At 37.3% G+C, this 18650-nt stretch overlaps 1 protein-coding gene across 1 annotated transcript in view; it reads left to right on the top strand.

Annotated features, from left to right (window-relative positions):
* Nucleotides 1–18650, top strand: part of ABI3BP (ABI family member 3 binding protein) — a 168236-nt gene that overhangs the window by 125057 nt on the left and 24529 nt on the right. The window contains exons 47-53 of the mRNA XM_019474770.1: nucleotides 358–423; nucleotides 734–808; nucleotides 6279–6374; nucleotides 11161–11271; nucleotides 14026–14109; nucleotides 15278–15346; nucleotides 16616–16828. Coding sequence (XP_019330315.1) covers nucleotides 358–423; nucleotides 734–808; nucleotides 6279–6374; nucleotides 11161–11271; nucleotides 14026–14109; nucleotides 15278–15346; nucleotides 16616–16828 — 714 coding nt within the window. The remainder of the gene's footprint in view (nucleotides 1–357; nucleotides 424–733; nucleotides 809–6278; nucleotides 6375–11160; nucleotides 11272–14025; nucleotides 14110–15277; nucleotides 15347–16615; nucleotides 16829–18650) is intronic.

Here is an 18650-nt window from a genome sequence, read left to right as displayed (position 1 = left end):
GTTTGTTTGTTTGTTTGTTTGTTTGTTTTTTACAGAACCTAATTAAATGTCTTAAGGCCATGGATACCTTGCAGAGCTAACTCTGTATCCATATACAGTTGGGTAACTGGCTGTAAATATTTTATATCTTTTCCTAAACCTAAACATGAATGTAACTGGTCAGACTGCATGATGGAGTCATCTGACCACTAAAGAAACTAGCATTTTCAACGTGCATTTTGGATTGGAACTCATAGAATTCTCATATGTCCATTTTGCTGTATCTCATTGGTGCATGGACCTTTTTTCTGGCAAATCACACTGCACTATTGGTGTTGCTTTTACACTAACATTTAAACTGAACCTTATTTCTTTTAGCACCTCATAAAACACGTCTCACTTCTGCAAGACCAAAGCCACCTGGTAAATCACAGACCAGACCTGGTAATAATTGTTTATTCAGTTTGGGATGGGGAGGAGATTAATTAATTAATTAATTTCACCTATTCTCAGTGGAATTTTAAGTGTTGCTGGGAAAAAAGGGTATTTTTCTTTCAATTAATCAGTCTAGAGATAAAGCCTTTCCAAATCAGAAAAAAAGAAACCAAACTGTGTGTGTCATCACAGCAAGTGTTACTTTTTCTTCTCTAATGTGGAATTGTTGGCATCACATAAGTGTCTGTTGGGTTTTCTTCTCATGGAACTTTTTTTCTTTTTTCTTCTTTTTCTTTTTTCTTCTTAAACTCTCTCACAGCTCTTAGTAAAACCACACTAGCACCAGCTAGAACAAAAGCACTTGGACTGCCAAAGTGGATTGTGCCAACAACAGGTACAGCTGCAGTTTCTGGGGTTTTCCTATCAGTAAAAGACAAGAATATGGCTTCCTCATATCATCTTGAGTCCTGCAAAATATTTCATTGTGTTTGATTATAGAAGTTAATTCCTCAGAGTACTGTATGTAATTGCTGCTACTGGTCATGCTGTATAACTCCTCAGTGTCATTATGAAATTATATTGACACTCAGTCTGTGTAAACTTACAGATAGATTATTATGCGGCTACTGTTTACTGATGTTTTCTAGATGATAGGTCCAGAATAATTACTGGAAAACACTTTGTTGAAAAGGGTTACCCAGTTGTTCAAGTCAGAAGGCTTGGTAGGAAAGCTTTCAAGCCAGGTATCTTGCTAGCTACTAGCTATGCACGTTGTGTGTTCATGTCAGACCTACTCATGTTCAGAATATGCAGTACCAGAACTATGCGGTATTCAGGCTTGAATACTTCAGCACCAAGAAAGTTCTAAGATGGTGGATGATAGAGGGTGAGAACTGTCACTTCAATTTACACATCCTTACACACACGGATAACATACATCCTTAACTACAAAGGTTTATTCGAAACACTGGTTTGGTTGGGGGAAAAATAATTTATCCTTTTTCAATGGTACTTGATTTTTCCATCCAATCAAATGAAAAAATATGGATTCATTATGAATTAGCACTGACAACATTATTTTAATAAAACATTAACTTATTATGTCAATACAAATACTGTTGGTTTTTTTAATGCAGCCATTGGTTAATTAAATACAGAATTTTGGGATTCTTCATCAATGATCCAAGTTTAAAATAATAAATAATATAAATAAATAAATAAAACACATATTAAAAGCAAACTTTTGGCTGTTCACCCACTACTAACAGTGCTATTGTCCCATACTATTGCTCTGTGCTAGCTAGGTTAGGATAACCTGAGTAATATACCATCTACTCTACACATTCCTTTTTTTGTCTGTGTAATGTTTCTCTGCACTAGGATTTCCAAAGTATCTTTGGCATTTAATACCTGTTGTTGACCTTAGGATGGCTTGAGCTACTCATTCCTGTACATAATTTCGAGAAACCCACCATGTTTTTAGAAATGGCAAAACCTCAGAAGAGATGGTTGTATATTTAAATTGAATTAAAAATAGCCTGATTAGAACATGACATGCTCTTCTGTATTACATACAGAGTGGATGCCTTCACTGGAGGTACATGCTCTTTGACCCTTCATAGTCCTTCTGGTAAATGAAATGAGCCCATCAAATTCCAGGACATCAGAGACAGTTACAGTATTAAATGACCAATGGCAGTAGTTGTGGGTCAGAAAGTTTTGTTCTCCGCTTGTGTTGGCAGTCTGCTTATAAGTGAGCTTTCTAATGTCTGTTTACCAAAATAGGCAGAATGCACACAGGTCTCCAGGGGTAGGTGGCTTTTAAATCACATTATGAAATTATACACAAATTCACAATTATGTTAGTATATTAAGCTTTTCCTTTCTCCCATATAGTAGTAACCTTGGCAGGGGTATTTGTAGATTAAAAAGAACAAAAAAAGAATGCATGCTAAGTAAATCAGCAGTATAAACGTAATAGTAGACATGTAAATTGTTAAATGTAGTTTATTGTGCTTAATGCTGTTTTAGGTGACTGCTAAAGTATTGTTTTAAGCAACCTTATTTTAAATGTCCCTGTTGGAGTGCCCACTAGTCGTCATTATTTCTATGTCTTTATAGTAGTGCCAGTTACCAGGAAGAACTAGAGTTTCGTTGTGGTAGATGATGTCAAAAATCGTCACAAGACTATTACCTTGCCATGCATGTTATGTGTACTCACAGGCAAATAAGTACCTTCTTTTAGAATTCTTCTGGAAAATGATACTCCTAGTAATATTTTCCATTGCTCAGTTACGTAAGTCTTTTTTCTCTAAGTTAAAGAAATGTCCTGAAGATGTCTGTTACCTCGATTTTGTGTCCTGCCAAGTGAGCCCATTAGGTTGAACTTGGTGTCCAAAGTACTAAGGAAGAGCTGGCATTTATTATCTACTGTCCATTTCTTTATGCTTCCAACCCTGCTGACATAGCAGCTCATTGATATCTTTCTGTGAGTCTGCACCTTTCTTCTCAGAAGTGTAGAGAAATCACCAATGAATTTTGTATGTTCACGACATGTTGAGAGAGGACTGCAGCTTTTCGCAACTTTTCAGTCTGTACTTTTCTTGATGATCAGTAAGTGAAATTGCAAGCCTTCTGTAAAGCAGGTACGTCACAGTATTGTGGCAAATGCACTGTCTGAGCCTGTAAGGATGGCTGTGCTCACAAAAATCATTTTGCACAACAAGAGAGTTCAGATAATCAATTAAATCTTCTATATCTCTCCCAAGCAATGTGCAATTATGTATTGCGAACAGAATTCCTAAGTCTGCAGAAGAGACTTAGAAAAGAGAACTCTACTAACCTGGAACCCTAAATCTTACCAGCTGAGCAAAGACAAAGAAGTTTCTTTTTCAGTAGGTGATACCTTAGAGAAATGATAACATTTTAAGATTCCTGGATGATTTTTGGGGGTGGGGAAGTTTATTTCCTCCATTATGAAAATGATATGTTATTTCTGTGGTTAGCTTATCAGAATCCTTAACTTCTGATCTAAACTGATCAGAATCCTTAATTGGACTGTAAGGAACAATATGTTTTCAGGCTTACCTCTAGACATTACGTCATTTTTTCTTTCTCTGAAGAAGACCACATTTACTGAAGAGCCATGGATACTCTGTTGTCTGAAGACCAGTTTGGTCTTTTAATTCCTTGCTGGGCTGGCACTGCTGTTGTATGTACTCCAGTTCTTCCTCCTGATTGTGCTCATTAGCTTCAGTGCAAAGATGTTTCACCCCGTGCAGAGTGTGCTTGGCAGCTGCAGGGCCCGGATGATAAGCAGTGGAATTTGGTTTTTCCAGCGGCAGCACATGGGATTGTGGCTGGTTTCCTGGCAGGCTTTTCAGTCTCCTGGCTAGCTGTAGTGCCAGGTGGTAAACTTGACCGTGGGAAAGAGGCAGGGATTGCCTCCTCATGACTAATTTTCCTTTCAGTTTTCTACCATGTTTTAGCCATTTTCTATAGAATTTCATTTTATTGAGATGCTTTTCATATTTGTCTTAGTGTATGTAACTTATCTTACTGTTATTTTTTTTATTTAATCCTAACCATTTAAAAACTGCTCCTGATCTATTAAGCTTCCAGATGACCTCCAGCAAACAAAATTTGAGCAATGTTTCCATTTCCCTTGTGAAAGAGAGAGAGAGTTGGTTTTCATTATAGTGGCCATTAACTTTGTGTTCTATTTTCTTTTTATTTTTGAAACTGTGGGTGTATAGCCAAGTTCTAGAGGAACTTGAGTATGAAGGTATTTCAGTTTGTTTTATCAAGGGCACTTTTTCCAGTTCTTCCCTTAAAATGATCCACCCTTCTAATGGTATTCCTGCTATTAAAGATGCAGTGGTTAGTTTTAAGGTGTTCCAGACCCCATGAATATTTCCAGGAAAAAAAGATAGAAGTAAAAGAAGACACAAACACACATGCAAGTAATACATCTATTCTCAGTTCTGTTAAAAGTTTGGATTAATGTGGTAAGTCAAAATGCTTCTAATAAGCAAGTTACATTAGCTAGCATGAGGCAAATGCTATGATAAATACAGCAAGCTGTTTGACAGCGCAGGTACCTTGTGTGAAAACACAAACAAACTTTTATGTAACTTTAAAGTGCATAGAAACATTCAAAAAGGAGATTTTGTCAACAGGGAAGTGTTTTAGTTTGATCAGCTTTTTCCCTGAAACTTTGACTTATTTTTTTTACTACTTTACTAATGGCAGAACAGCAGTGCAGGTTTCTGAAAAAAAAAAAGAAAAATTACTACTTCCATCTAGAACGTATACAATATTTTGTTCATTCCTAGCTGATATAACTCAGAAAAGATTGTGATTCTAAATTAGATTGTAAGGAGCAGGATAGAGGTAGGCTTTTCTGTAGACACTGTAAGATGCAAAACTAAATTAGACTTGTAACGGATACATGAGTGATTTAGTGTGATTTAGTCAATGTGCCACTACATTTTGTTGATGTGTTTGTTGTGAGATGAAGCTAAGAAACTAAATATACTCTGACTGTGACCTGTGGTGTACAAGATTATTTTTCTTTTTAAAGCTGGTGCTGGTCTTCTAATGCATCTTCTTCCTCGAACACCATTCACATGAAACATTGATTAGTACTCTGGCACTTTGTATATCTGAAGATCTAATTAACCACTTTAGTTACCTGAAGACAAATTGCAGTTGTATAAAACCACATGATGTGTTCAGAAATTTTAGTCATAGGGGCCAGGTGACCGACGTCCTGTTCCCAGCTTACTACAAGTCTCATTACTTTAATATTAGGTAAATCATTGAATGCATCCATACTATGGACTGTGGATTCCTAAGGTATGCCTAGCAAGAATGGCCAAATAGTAAAATAATTGAAAAATTATCTGCTTCGTGCTGTTAAAATACTAGTTTAATCTCAAAACAAACTGAGCACCAGATTATAAACCTATGAAATCTTTGGTTAAAATGTTTAGATCATGTTGGAATAGGGTTGGAATTTGATAAAAAATTTAATTTTGAGATTTTTTTTTTAAATACATTAACTTTCAGGGTTTTTTTTCTTATATCATGAGAAAGAGTGATTTCTTTTTTTCTTTTTTCCACAAACATGATGAAATTGCAATGCATCTTCTCACTCTACCATATATAGAGTTTTTATAAAGTAAATGTACTTATTTTGTGTAGGGAAAGCTTATTAATTTAACAGTTTGGCTGTCCTATAAATATCAGCATGTGAAACAGTTGTTCTGTACCAGGAGTAGTTGTGTTGATCTTTTTAATGCCATTTACTTCAGGTTTTTTAAGAATGTGTTTATATAACTTTTAAGTAGGACTTTCTTTTATATACAAACTGAATTTTATGTACACTTTGCCTCCAGTACTCCAAATATGGTATATGTTTGGTTCAGAATTGCTATAGCCATTCAATATGGAGGATAACAGAAGATCTTATTTTGGGAAGAAGGAGAACTTTGCCCTTTGCAAGAATCAATAGACAATTCTGTATACTGAAAAAATAAATGTTCTCTGTACTCATCTTTCCACATATAATCTTGGTTTAATTAATCTGTTATCTCTTAATCTTATTAATTCTCTCTTTCCAAATATACTTTTTTCAAGGAATGTTTAAAATTAAATTGCAGAGTCTCTAGACCCAGATCATTTTCTATTTACTTGAATAGGAAGATAACGGATATCACTCAGTTATCAGTAAAAACATAGGTGGGCGGTATATGCCAGTTTCGCACTTAATGTTAGCTAGAGTTTGAACATAGGCAATATACAAGTATTCCATGACTTGGTACTGCACTGTAGATACTTATTTCATTTCCTTTGTTTCACAGATGATGTATATACACCTGAGGATATTGCCAGACAAATTGGCATGGATGTGGAAAAAACTTTGGAATATAGTGATACCTGGGAAAAGCCAATTTCTGGTAAGGTTAATAAAAGAAGAAAATATAGCAAATTTTAACAGTTATGAAAAATAAAAGCACTACCTTTCCTACACAAAAAGCAGCTCCACTAAGAAGAGAAAATAATTCTTAGTCATCCTTATCAATACACCTTCTCTTGGCTTCAGGATGCTACTAAAAGAGATAAAACCAAGAATTTTTCATGGTCACTACTTAGTCACTAACATATGCCATATATTAAAAATTACCACCACCAGTGTTGTATCGTAATGATCAAACAGCACTGATTTTTTTTCATACTAATAGTTTCTACATAGCAAGGGACAATAAGGTGAATGCATAACCAAATTTTCCTCCCATTTATGAGAGAGTTTTGTTGAATATTAGGATTGTTGGGAAAATTAGAACATTAGGCTTGAAGCAAAATACCAATGTGGAATAAATAAGGTTACAGGTTTTTTCACATGCTGTACCAGGCTTGTCAGTTTTACTTTTCTTGCAAGTCTTGCAATCATATTTTCAAAACAATCAAAATATTTTTACTGAAAAAGCTTCCCCAAATAGGCCTTCAAAAATAGACTTTTTGTATTTCACTTTTTTCTAGTCAACTTCTTAGAAATTTTCTGTTTCAAATGAAAAGTTGTAGCATAGAGTGTGTTTGTATGCCACATACATATACATACAAAGATGTAAACACCCTTACATGTAGAGAATGTCTTTATTTCATAAGCATAACCAATAGAGCTTGGCTTAGCTGTGTTTTTTTACTGGCATAAAAACTGACTGAAAATAAAATCTTTTTGGTTTTACCCTTGGGTTTACTATTCAGCTGCAGCTGCTCTTTTTAGTTAGGTTTTCCTTTGAAAACATGTTATTAGATTTAAAAACACAGATACAAAGATATGCCTCTAACTAATTTATAAACTGCTGTTTGCTCCTAATCCCTGCTGAATTTCCTTTGCACATAATTTACCTGCACAAATACAAGAGCCTATCTTGACAGCTGAGTTCTGATGTTTTATCTTTTTAAAGTTTATTCAATCTGAAGATTGTACATTGCAAAGATTAAGTCCGGCGTGATATATTATTGGTAGTGTAAACTGAAAACAAGGATGGCGCTCTGCATTTTTTGTTACTGAATGCCAGGCAGTGGTGTGTACTTAAGTAAATCCAGCTTGTGATTTGCAGAGACTGGAAGTTTTTTATGCACATAGATTTGAAGGAATATCTACTTCTGCTTTTACTCATCTTATGACATTAGACGTTTGAAGTCAAGCTTTTAGAGCTTTGAAGTAAGCCAATACCTTGGAACTGTAGTCATACAAGACAGTTGCGTATGGTTGTGAAATTAGCTACTACTGTTTCGTAATTTTCATGTATACTTCTGTGATCTCAGCTGTCCTCATGAGGCCTTAATATGTATATCAAAATTCAGAATTATAGAATCATAGAATCATAGAATGGTTTGGGTTGGAAGGAACCTCTAAAGGTCATCTAGTCCAACCCCCTCTGCCGTGGGCAGGGACATCTTTCACTAGATCAGGTTGCTCAAAGCCCCGTCCAGCCTGACCTTGAACACGTCCAGAGAGGGGGCACCCACAGCTTCTCTGGGCAACCTGTTTCAGTGTCTCACCACCCTAATAGTAAAGAATTTCTTCCTTGTATTTAATCTGAATCTACCCTCTTTTAGTTTAAAACTATTAGCTCTTGTCCTATCACTCCAGGCCCTGGTAAAAAAGTCTGCCTCCATTTCTCTTATAAGCCTCCTTTAAACACTGAATGTTGCAATAAGGTCTCCCCGGAGCCTTCTCTTCTCCAGGCTAAACAACCCCAACTCTCTCAGACTTTCTTCATAGGAGAGATGTTCCAGCCCTCTGATCGTTTTTGTGGCCCTCTTCTGGACCCGCTCTGACAGGTCCGTGTCTTTCTTCTACTGGAGACCCCAGAACTGGATGCAGTACTCCAGATGAGGTCTCACAAGAGCAGAGTAGAGAGGGAGAATCGCCTCCCTCAACCTGCTGGCCACACTTCTTTTGATGCAGCCCAGGATACAATTGGCTTTCTGGGCTGCAAGCGCACATCGCTGGCTTATATCTATTTTTTCATCTACCAATATCCCCAAGTACTTTTCTGCAGGGTTGTTCTGAATCCATCTGTCACCTAGCCTGTACTGAGAGTGGTGGCTGCCCCAACCTAGGTGCAGGACCTATCACTTGGCCTTGTTGAACTTCATGAGGTTTGCGTTGGCCCACTTCTCCAGCCTGTCAGGGTCCCTCTTGATGGCATCCCTTCCCTCAAGCGTATCAACTGCACCCCTCAGCTTGGTGTCATCCGCAAACTTGCTGAGGGTGCACTCAATCCCACTGTCTATATCACCAGTAAAGATATTGAACAGTACTGGTCCCAATACGGACCCCTGAGGGCCACTACTTTTTACTGATCTACATTTTGACATAGAGCCATTGACGGCAAGTCTTTATATGGGGCTGTCTAGCCAATTCCTTTTCCATCGAATAGTCCATCCATCAAACCAGTATCTCTCCAGTTTAGCAACAAGGTTGTTGTGTGTGACTGTGTCAGAGGCCTTGCAGAAGTCAAGATAGATGACATCAGTTGCTCTTCCCTTATCCACCAACACAGTCACTCCATCGTAGAAGGCTACCAGATTAGTCAGGCACGATTTGCCCTTGTGAAGCCATGTTGGCTGTCTCTAATCACCTCCTCGTCATCCATATGCCTTGACATAGCTTCCAGGAGGATCTGTTCCATGATCTTACCAGGGAAAGAGGTGAGGCTGATTAATCAGATATTGCTATGTTAGCCAGTATTTGACTTTGCTTTTAAATACATTTACTTTTTCTGAAAACTTAGTGTGTGTTAACTGAAAAATTTACATTTACGCTACTTATGAGAAATGAAAAACATAGGTTACAGCACACAAGAATTAATCTTGATGTGTTAAGAGTCTGTCCTAAGAGGATACACATCCTCCTTTTTCATGAAGAGTGACAGAGTCAAGGAAATACATTCCCCATCCACAAAGAACCCCTGAGATTAAATAAATCCTAATAGTTCACCATGCTGCTGTCCTCGCAAGAATCTATGCTATCACAAAATCCCTAAATTCTATTGTGTGTCCTAATTTACAAGCTCAGTCTCCATACATTGTTAATTAGATTTGGTAGCATCATAGACCATCACCCAAATCATTGTGGAAGTAGTAGAAGGGAAGAGTAGGGGTTCTTGTTTTTCCAGAATGCAGTGTAGTAGATTGGACTGTGACACAGCCCACTGAATGTGATGTTTTGGCTTGCATGTAACTGTTGCGGTTGTGTTGTTCAGAAGATATGATAGAAACCACTGATAAGTCAATACTTGCATGTTTTCACCCCATAAATATCTCGGACAATCCCATTCCCTAAATATGGGCAGGGGGAAATTAATCATGTATACTACCATGTAGTAGTGTCTAGAGTATGATGACTTATATATACAAAAATTTATTAGCCTTTTTCAGGCCTTTAGGCATATTTTTTTCATCTCCATCTGAGGATTAAGAATGAATATGAAACCTACAAATGCTATTTTCAAAACCATTACATCTTCCTGAATTAGATAGAGCATTATTTCCTGTCTTGATCTGAGGGATTTAAAAAAAATGTGGTTTACAAGTGACTGCAAAAGTCCAAAAGGAAAAGGGAACAGAGAAAGATGGAGATGTTCCTGTTTGTATATTGTAAGTATTTCTAAAAAGGCTCTCCCAAATGAGTCTTTGGATCTGCTCCCTTCTCGCCCACAGTCACTCTATTTATAGGGTAAACTAAGGTCTGATATGTAGGGCCCGAGATACTCTGTGTAGCCAGTAACTCAGTATCAGGAAACTTGCATATTTGTTGACATTGGCAGCATTAGAAGAATTATATTACCCTTGAGGATTTTCCCCTGTTAGGTTCAAAAAGTCTTTTGTTACATAAATGTGTTGCACATATCTCATGTTTTTTTCTTAAGGAAAGAAGTGCAGAGGTGAATAGTGGAAGAAAAATCTTTTCCTTTGCCTTTCCTTTGCATAATAAAATCCTTTATAATTGCCTGGAAAATACAGTAAAATGTTTTGTAAGTATGAATTAAGAGGCTTAGGTTCTCCTTTCAGAGCCCACTGTCAAAGGACCTTACCAGATAAATTTAATAGGTATTGGCTGGAACTGCACATTGAAATAACCTAGTTGGGTGCTTCAGAAGTTTCTAACACAATAACTGTCTCTAGTCTAATGTCAGTACATGAAGTGACAGTGACTTTTTTCATTTTTCGCTTTTGAACGGCATAGGATGAAGTGTCCCTAATGACAATTTCCCTTTTGCTACATCTTTTGCTTCAAGCTGAGGGTGACCAGTCTTATCAGTTAGAGAAGATCAGGAATTTTGTGAGTAGGGTACTGAAGATGTTTCCAAGTACACTGAGGTGGTGTTTATTGTGGGAAGAAGTATCCTGTTGGCTGCCAAAAAATTACTGTTGACAGAAATGAGTAACTCCACAGAAAATGAATCACTGAAACACTTGTACAAAATCCCAAAGGAGCTACATTTTTTCAGTGTAAGCTTGGTTTAAAACTCCATGGCACACACTTCCCAAAGAATTTAAGGCTGAAAATACAACTCATTTCAGCTCCTAACCTCATCTCTCTGCTTTTGATACTAAATCAGACCTGAAACATTGTTTGAGAAGTCAGAATATAACTTGTAATGGGTTTCTGATTTTATGGAACTTGAGGTTAAATAATTAATTACACTGTCTTGTAATGTCATTCAGTAACTACATCACCTGGCCCTCAGCATCCTCCTATACCTCCTGTCAAGCCTACACAAATGCGAAGAAAACCTCTGCCTCCAAACACCGTGACTGGTAAACCAGGGAGTCCAGGTATCTCAGCCTTTTCAGCATAAGTATTTTATTATGTGTGAGACAATACTGAACTGATTAGCGTGTATAGCAGAATTTTATAGCATAGATTCTTTTTCTTTAATCTGTGATATCTATAGACACTAGTCTTCTGGAACATACAGGCCTTGTGTCTTTTGTCTTCATACATAAACTCTGTTTTCCTTTTGTTTTCCTAACCTAGTTACGTCAAAATCATCCCTAGGGAGCTGAAAGCAAAATAGCATAATGCAAGTCATCCTTTAAGAAAATCAACCTTAAGAACATTTCATGTCTACTAATAGCATTTGCAGTTACTTAATGTGCGTGTCAGATGGGAGATATTGAATATTATGCTTCAATGCATACTCTCAACTGGTTATTTGTAAAGAAATTCTGTCTCATATATATGGCACATCCATTAACCACTGCAAATAATGAGCTAATAGGCACCCAGAAAACTAACTGCACTGGGAGGTAGAGTGAGCTGAGTTATTTCATGTGCAAAGAGTTTAGCTTCATTCCTATGCTACATTATTCCTGCTTCTCAGTATCAGTATAAGAGCACACAGAAACTTTCACATTTCCTATTTTATTTTAATTTTATCCTGAAGCTGATATTCAGTATCCTTATGTATGTTTTGTCTGTGGATTCTATAGAAGAATCCTTAGGCTAATGTTATTCCAGGTAGTCAGAAACTATCATCTCATTATGCTTAGCATCATGAGAAATGCTTCCCTCTTCATATTACTCTCTGTAGTTCACTGGAAATATAAAGGTCTTGGCTCTGCTGTATTTCCTGTTGGCTTTTTTTGGTTTGTTTCATTTGGGGCTTTGTGTGCTCTTAAGGCACTAAAGGCTTAAATAATTCTTTAGTATTTTGTGCGGCAGATTAGAAGCAAGAATCTCCAAGCTGGATGAAACAAGCTGTATATTTACTTAACAGGAGAGCCAAGATAGAAATGTTGTGTCTGTACTTGCTGTTGATTGGTGGTGTTTCCTTAGTAATAGCTACAACAGAACATAAGACATTGTCAGTCTTAAGCTGTAGCATAAAAAAATGTTGACCTGATACATTTTCTTTTCCTTGTAATGGGGTCTATGCTAATTTTCTCCATTAAGTGTCTAATTCATTTACCAGTGTTTTGAAATTTCACCCTTTTTCCGTACACTAGAGGCCAGGTTATGTGGTAGTCAGCAGTTACCATACCTTCCTAGGCATTCAAGATGGAATAAATTGGTTAGATGATCTGGTTCTTCCTGGTGGGGCCAGTAGCAGACTCTCCTTTTTCTGTGTTTCCTAGTGTTTTATCCAGCTTAGTTTTAAACATCATAATTGAGTTTCTTTTGATTCCCTGGAGAGACTGTTCCACAGTACTAACAGGAAAAATTTGCCTCAATGTTCTTGTTGGATTTTCCCTTTCATAATTCTGTCCTGTTTCTCTTTCTCATTAATACTGTGATTAATTCCTTACTTGCATCTTTCTTACTCATCCAGTGGATGAGTATTATGGGAAGGTTTGTATGCAGACATTAGAAGTCCCTTGAATGGAAAAAAAGGAAACAAGAGAGTTCCAGAAATTTTGTGAAACTGGACTCCAGTGAGAATCTTAATAAATTTCCACTTTATTAAGGAAATTAATGGCAGGTAGGGATTTTTGTTATTTTAAACTTGGTTCACCAGAGTTCTGCCTTCAGTCATCATGTTCTTCTGTGTCATGTATGCAGGGAAGGTAACTACATTATGTAGTTCTTGACTTTTTGGGGGTTGAGATTTTAGAGTCATGCAGTGGTTATCTGGGAGTATCTGCATGTTTTGTGAATGTGGTTCTTGTCTTTTACAGCTATTTGAAAACACTCGAGACATCCTTTACCATGGATTGCTTGCCTCTTAGAAACCTGTTTTCTTTATTAGGTGATAACAGCTGAGGAGTAAAAGCAGTGTCACATAATCTAAAATAATGTTTAAAATAGCTATTTAATTATGGGAGATAATATTGCCTCTATCAATCAGTTTCTGTCCAAACTTATGGTGCCTACTACAGAACAGGTCGGTTCAGAAAGAAGGCTTTTTCCCTTGGGTCAGGTAGTGTTAGTAATGTTGAAAATGTTGGACTTGGTTGCATTTTTCTTACCTTCATTTGAAGTGCATCTTAATTTCATTTAGTGGAAGCTCCAGTACTGTTCTGTGGTTAAACTCTTAATGCAGACCATAGTGAAGGACTCAGTGTTTATCATCGTACAAGCTCCAGCCTTGCTAATATATATGGTGTATTGAGAGTAGAAATGAAAGGACCTTACCTATATTTGCGGGAAGAAACCAAGTTTCAGTTGCTGACTTCAGCTATTCTGTCTTAAAACTCATGAAGAAATGTGCTCTTTTATTTGAGAAACACAAAAGTCAGTGCTGGTCATTTTGCATCCTTTTACCAGTCTGTGTAGGATGGTTCTGTGCATTAAACCAGGTCATATTCTAGCTCACTGAAGTCCTCCAAGACAATCTCCAAGTAGCAAAGAATTTTCTTACTGGGTTTCAGGAGTAGGTTATATTGGCAATAAGGACAATTTGGAACTTTCCTAAATCCAACTGGAAGCTGTTGTATAAGTTTTGAGGTAATATCATAGTTTAAATGAAGGTACTTGTTTCATGAAGCAGGTGTCACAAATCTGAGTTCTGTTAGAAAATCAGAAAGCTGTTTCACTCTTTTAAATAGTGAATGCCTTGTTGCCACAAGTTCCTCCTTCCATCACTATAGCTAAACCCGCTGGACCAACACCACCTGTGAGGACAGGAACGTCATATAAGATGCCAACAGCTTTTGCAACTCCAGAGTATTATGGTAAGCATATTACAGACAGTTCTGATTTAGTTTTTTTCTTTTTTTTTTTTTTCCGTGAACATAAAGGTTTCCTTTTTTCCTTTTGCTTCTCTTCCCTAAACTATATTGATGCATTGTATATTTAATATAAGAAGTATTCTGTCTGGGGTGATTCTGATTTCCTTTATACCACTTTGTGACTTTTCTAACTTGACTGAGTTCATCTGGCTGTCTTCTGATACACACCTTGGTAAATGAGAACATGACGGCCCTTCCATCTTCCTAGAAACCAATACATGCTTAGTAGGCTTTCAATACTATGCAGTGACTGCTTTAAGTCTGTGAAGGGAGTAGATAAGGCACTTCTTTTCCTGAACATTTCTTTTTGCACAGGACATAAATTCAAATTATTATTTGACAGTGACTGATGGTGCTTAACATGGTTGTGATATCCTCCTAGCTATCTGATCAAAGTGCCATCATTTAAGTAGAAAAAAATGTAGTAAGGTAAACATAGCGGTTAGTTGGTAATTTGCCCTTTATAAAATTGGGAGTTAACTACAAGTTCAGACCTAAATCTCCTCAAACTGGCATACAGGAATGGGTTGCTAGATTTATTAAAAAATGCTTGTTGTGAATATATTGTGTTTTGTCCATTGAAGTCCATTGTAGTATTTGCATCTAAGAGAAGATTCTGTTCAGTATAGTGGCTATTTAACACAACGCTGGTGTCATGAATCCTGACTGCTTTAGCACATTTCTGTTCACCAGTGTATTTGTGATTTCCTTGTCGCTATTTTTAGAGAAGTTCATGTGCCAACATAATAGTGCTATATATTCTATGAACATGAACGAAGCTCCAAGCAAAACAGCCAGTACAGTGCAAAAAGATCCTTTTTAAAAGGTCTAAAGAGCATTTTGCGTGTATTACATGAACTGAATCCAGCAGCAGTCACGAAGTCTGTCATTTTGATTATAGCTATCTTTATACTAGCAGGTAAGTATGGGGTTTACTTAGCATCACAGCCAAAAGGAGTCCTTAAAAGGAAAAGACAGATCTGGCAGCAAAGGTCTACCATGGAAGAGCTTTATCATGATTTAAAATGCCAAATGAACTGTGAAATGCTGCAGTTCTAACACTGAAACTTAGTATTTATTGCAAATTAAATTATAACTGTGTTTCCCACAGTTGATGCAACTGTCTTCAGCTCAAGTCCTACATCAGAAACAGATTCTTCAGGCAAACCAAGGTACCAAGGTAGGATTTTACTAGCTATGGTATTTTTATTCAGGGGAATATATGAAGACTGACCTATCTTGCATCAAAATTATCTTGTTTGGTTATTCAAAGGCCAAAACTTCATTTGATTCTGTTTCACTTTAGTGTCAGATGAAAGGGCTGTAGTGCAGACCATCAGCAAATTCTTGACTAAATTTTACTTCTACTTTCTTCCCTGCGACCACCTCCTAGTTTACCGTCTTGCCCACAAACATGTTGTGGCTGTTCATGTATGCCAGCAGTAGTACAACTACACACTGTTCACATTCCACCAAACCAAATGAAAATCTTCCTGTGGGCTTGCAAGCCTACCTGGAGAGGTATTGCCCCAATACCAGCGCACCTTACCATACGGGATATCTACCCATCATATATGCCTCACCTCTCATTCCATGCTGTGCATATTCAGATAGTCTAGTAATATGGTAACATATACTAGACTAGATGATAAAGTAGGCAAGTTTTTGCTGTTGCAGTAATCTAGAGAGTTTAGCAAGGTGAGATGGCAGGAAGAAGTGCTTTTGTACCAAAAGATTTTTCAGGGTTTTTTTCTTAGTCTGGTAAGAGACACTACATTTCTGAAGACCCTGTCTTTCTTGCAAGAACTTATTGTTTACATCCAATAGAAGTTTTAATTTTAGAACTAGTGTGTTTTTCTTCAGTAATCTTCCTAATTTTGATGCAGAGTACAAGATATTTGCCTCAGAGGGTTTGTTTCAAGGTTTGGTCCTGTACCACTGAAAATGGTTAAGATTTTGACAGTCACTTTAGAAACTGCAAGTTTAATGATGGAATGACTCTGGACTAAACTTGTTAGTCTTTCCAGTGAAACAAAGTGGTGATGGGCATTACATCGTTGTATTAGCATAGCGCTCAAAAGCTGCAAATGGAATTGTAGTGTCATTGTACTAAGAAGGACTAAAATTAATTGTCCTATTTTATGACAGAAGATAATTCTTTCAAACAGTGTGTATCACCCACTAATACCTTCAGAGTGTTATTTCATCCGTGGTGCCAATGGGAAAGGGGTGAAGGCAGTGCAGATTCCAGGTGTAACAACAATAAAAAAACCCCAACAAGCAGCTTAATATTGAGTATATGGTTGCTATTCTTAAACATTTATGTTTGACTTGTTGTGCAGATTTTTAGTTGGTGTCCTGAGATGGAAGTTGTGCACTAGGCGAAATCACATTGACATTTTGTAAAAACACTCTGTATTGAACACCACCTCTTTCCTATTGCTCTTAGCCCCCCATGTCAAGTACATGAAGAAAGATGATGATGTGCCTTGCTCTATCACAAGCTCTCTTGAACATTTTCCTCAAGAAGAAGCTGGCAGCAAGGAAGAACCTACTCGTCCTCCACAAAATCCTCCAACCAACCTCACAGTGGTGACTGTTGAGGGCTGTCCAACTTTCGTCATATTGGACTGGGAAAAACCAGACAATGACACTGTTACTGGTTGGTTTAATTTCTTTCCTCCATTGTATCAGAATACAGTATTTCCAGCTTATTTTTACTTTCACAGTGGTTTTACACCATTTAAAAAATACTTTAATCCCCAGGGAGTCTTACACCCCAGTGCTTTTATTTTGTGCTACTGTCAACTCCAATGTGGATAAGAAAATGCCACTAGATTAGAACGAGATTTTCACAACTATATCATTGGTGTCAGTGATGACACAAAAAGATACTTAAGAAGTATGACTCTGTGTCTTCTCTTAATTTCTGGCTTCTCTGTGTACAGGATCTGGTAAGATCTAGTCAAGAAGTTCCAGCAATGCGACAGTAGTCTTTATTATATAGATGCATACACATAATGTAGACATCTTTCTTGACTTGAGGATGTTGTTGATCAGTGGGCCGGACAATGAAACCTTACATCCATCTAGTAAGTCAGTGGAACTCTGCCAGCATAATACTTGCTGTACCCACCATAGGGTCACCCAAGTTGTCTATGTTAAAAGAATCTGTTTGGTTTTTGCATTTCCAAAGGAAGGGGTTTGTATTGAGAATAAATCCTTGTGAGTCATGCAGGAATCAGTGCATAGACAAGTAAGCATGCAAGACAACTATTCATAATTTTTCAGTCGTCTTTTGTATATCAACACAAGCTTACCAAAATTGAACATTTAAATTAGTTAACAACAGAAAATTATGGTTCTTCTGTACTGTCAGGAAAATGGCTTTTGTTTTTACCATGGACATAAAACTCTGATTTGCAAAATCACTCGCTCATCACAGCCATGACCAAACGGATTTGGCTGTGTTGCATTACAGGTGAGTAGAGCAGGTAAGACTAGGAACTGTGAGGACTAAGACTTGATCATTAGCCATTCACTTTAGCATGTAAGTGGGATGTTTTCAGATGTTGTTGTATATGCATGTCATGAGAGATTGCAGTGCAAGGGTATAATTAGGTGACTCACAAGCAAGGCCACTCTCTTCCCCAAATTAGTCCTTCCTTGATTTTCTGGAAATAATTACTAGGTTTAGCCTCTATTCTTTCTTGCTCTCCCCGCCATTTTGAAAAATAATAAATGCAAAACCAAAGGGATGCTCAAAATAATAATTAGCCTGCACTTTTTCCTTCTGGGAAAGAGGAAGAAAGTTAGCCCTTCTGCTGGATTAAAAAGGGAAGAAAAAGAGACTGTAGGATAATAAAAGTACCAAGAAGAGAGTAGAATGGTTACCTGGCTTGCCTTACACAATGTGCTTCATCCTGGAAGAAGAGGAAGCATGAGAGCTTATTGCTAACCTTAGAATTAGGCTAAGGATAGTCTCTCTGTGAACACTCCCCATTCCAGGCAGTTCTGCAATGCTTCTTTTTGTTCAGGAAAAAGCCTTTTTGTTGCTGTTGTCATTTGGAGGCCTCCTCCACAGACCAGTCCTTAGCTTGATTAGATCAGATAATGTCATTTAGTCTGCATGTTTTCTTGGAAGTAGACCTGCTGTTTTTCTTGAGTATGTTAATGAACCCCCTGCAGCACAACCATTTGTATTGCAAAAATAGAAAAACATTTCCACTGTAGCTGGTAAAACTGTCAGCGCACATCATCTAATGATGAGAGCAAGGCCTAATTGCCTTCTGATACTGTTTCCTTTCTTTTTCAATGCGTGTTGTGCAAAATAGAGCAAGCAATACTTACTGTTTCTTCTGAGACTTTAGGTGGAAACCCTTTCCCTGTTCAGTTGTAATCAGCATTTGTAAAAGTTAACTTTCTGTTGTGGTTTAACCTCAGCTGCCAACTAAGCCCCACACAGCCGCTCGCTCACTCCCCCC

The sequence above is a fragment of the Aptenodytes forsteri genome, unplaced genomic scaffold (assembly GCF_000699145.1).
Source record: "Aptenodytes forsteri isolate BGI_AS27 unplaced genomic scaffold, ASM69914v1 Scaffold61, whole genome shotgun sequence".
Lineage (NCBI taxonomy): Eukaryota > Metazoa > Chordata > Aves > Sphenisciformes > Spheniscidae > Aptenodytes > Aptenodytes forsteri.
This window is presented reverse-complemented; position numbering and strand designations above follow the sequence as displayed.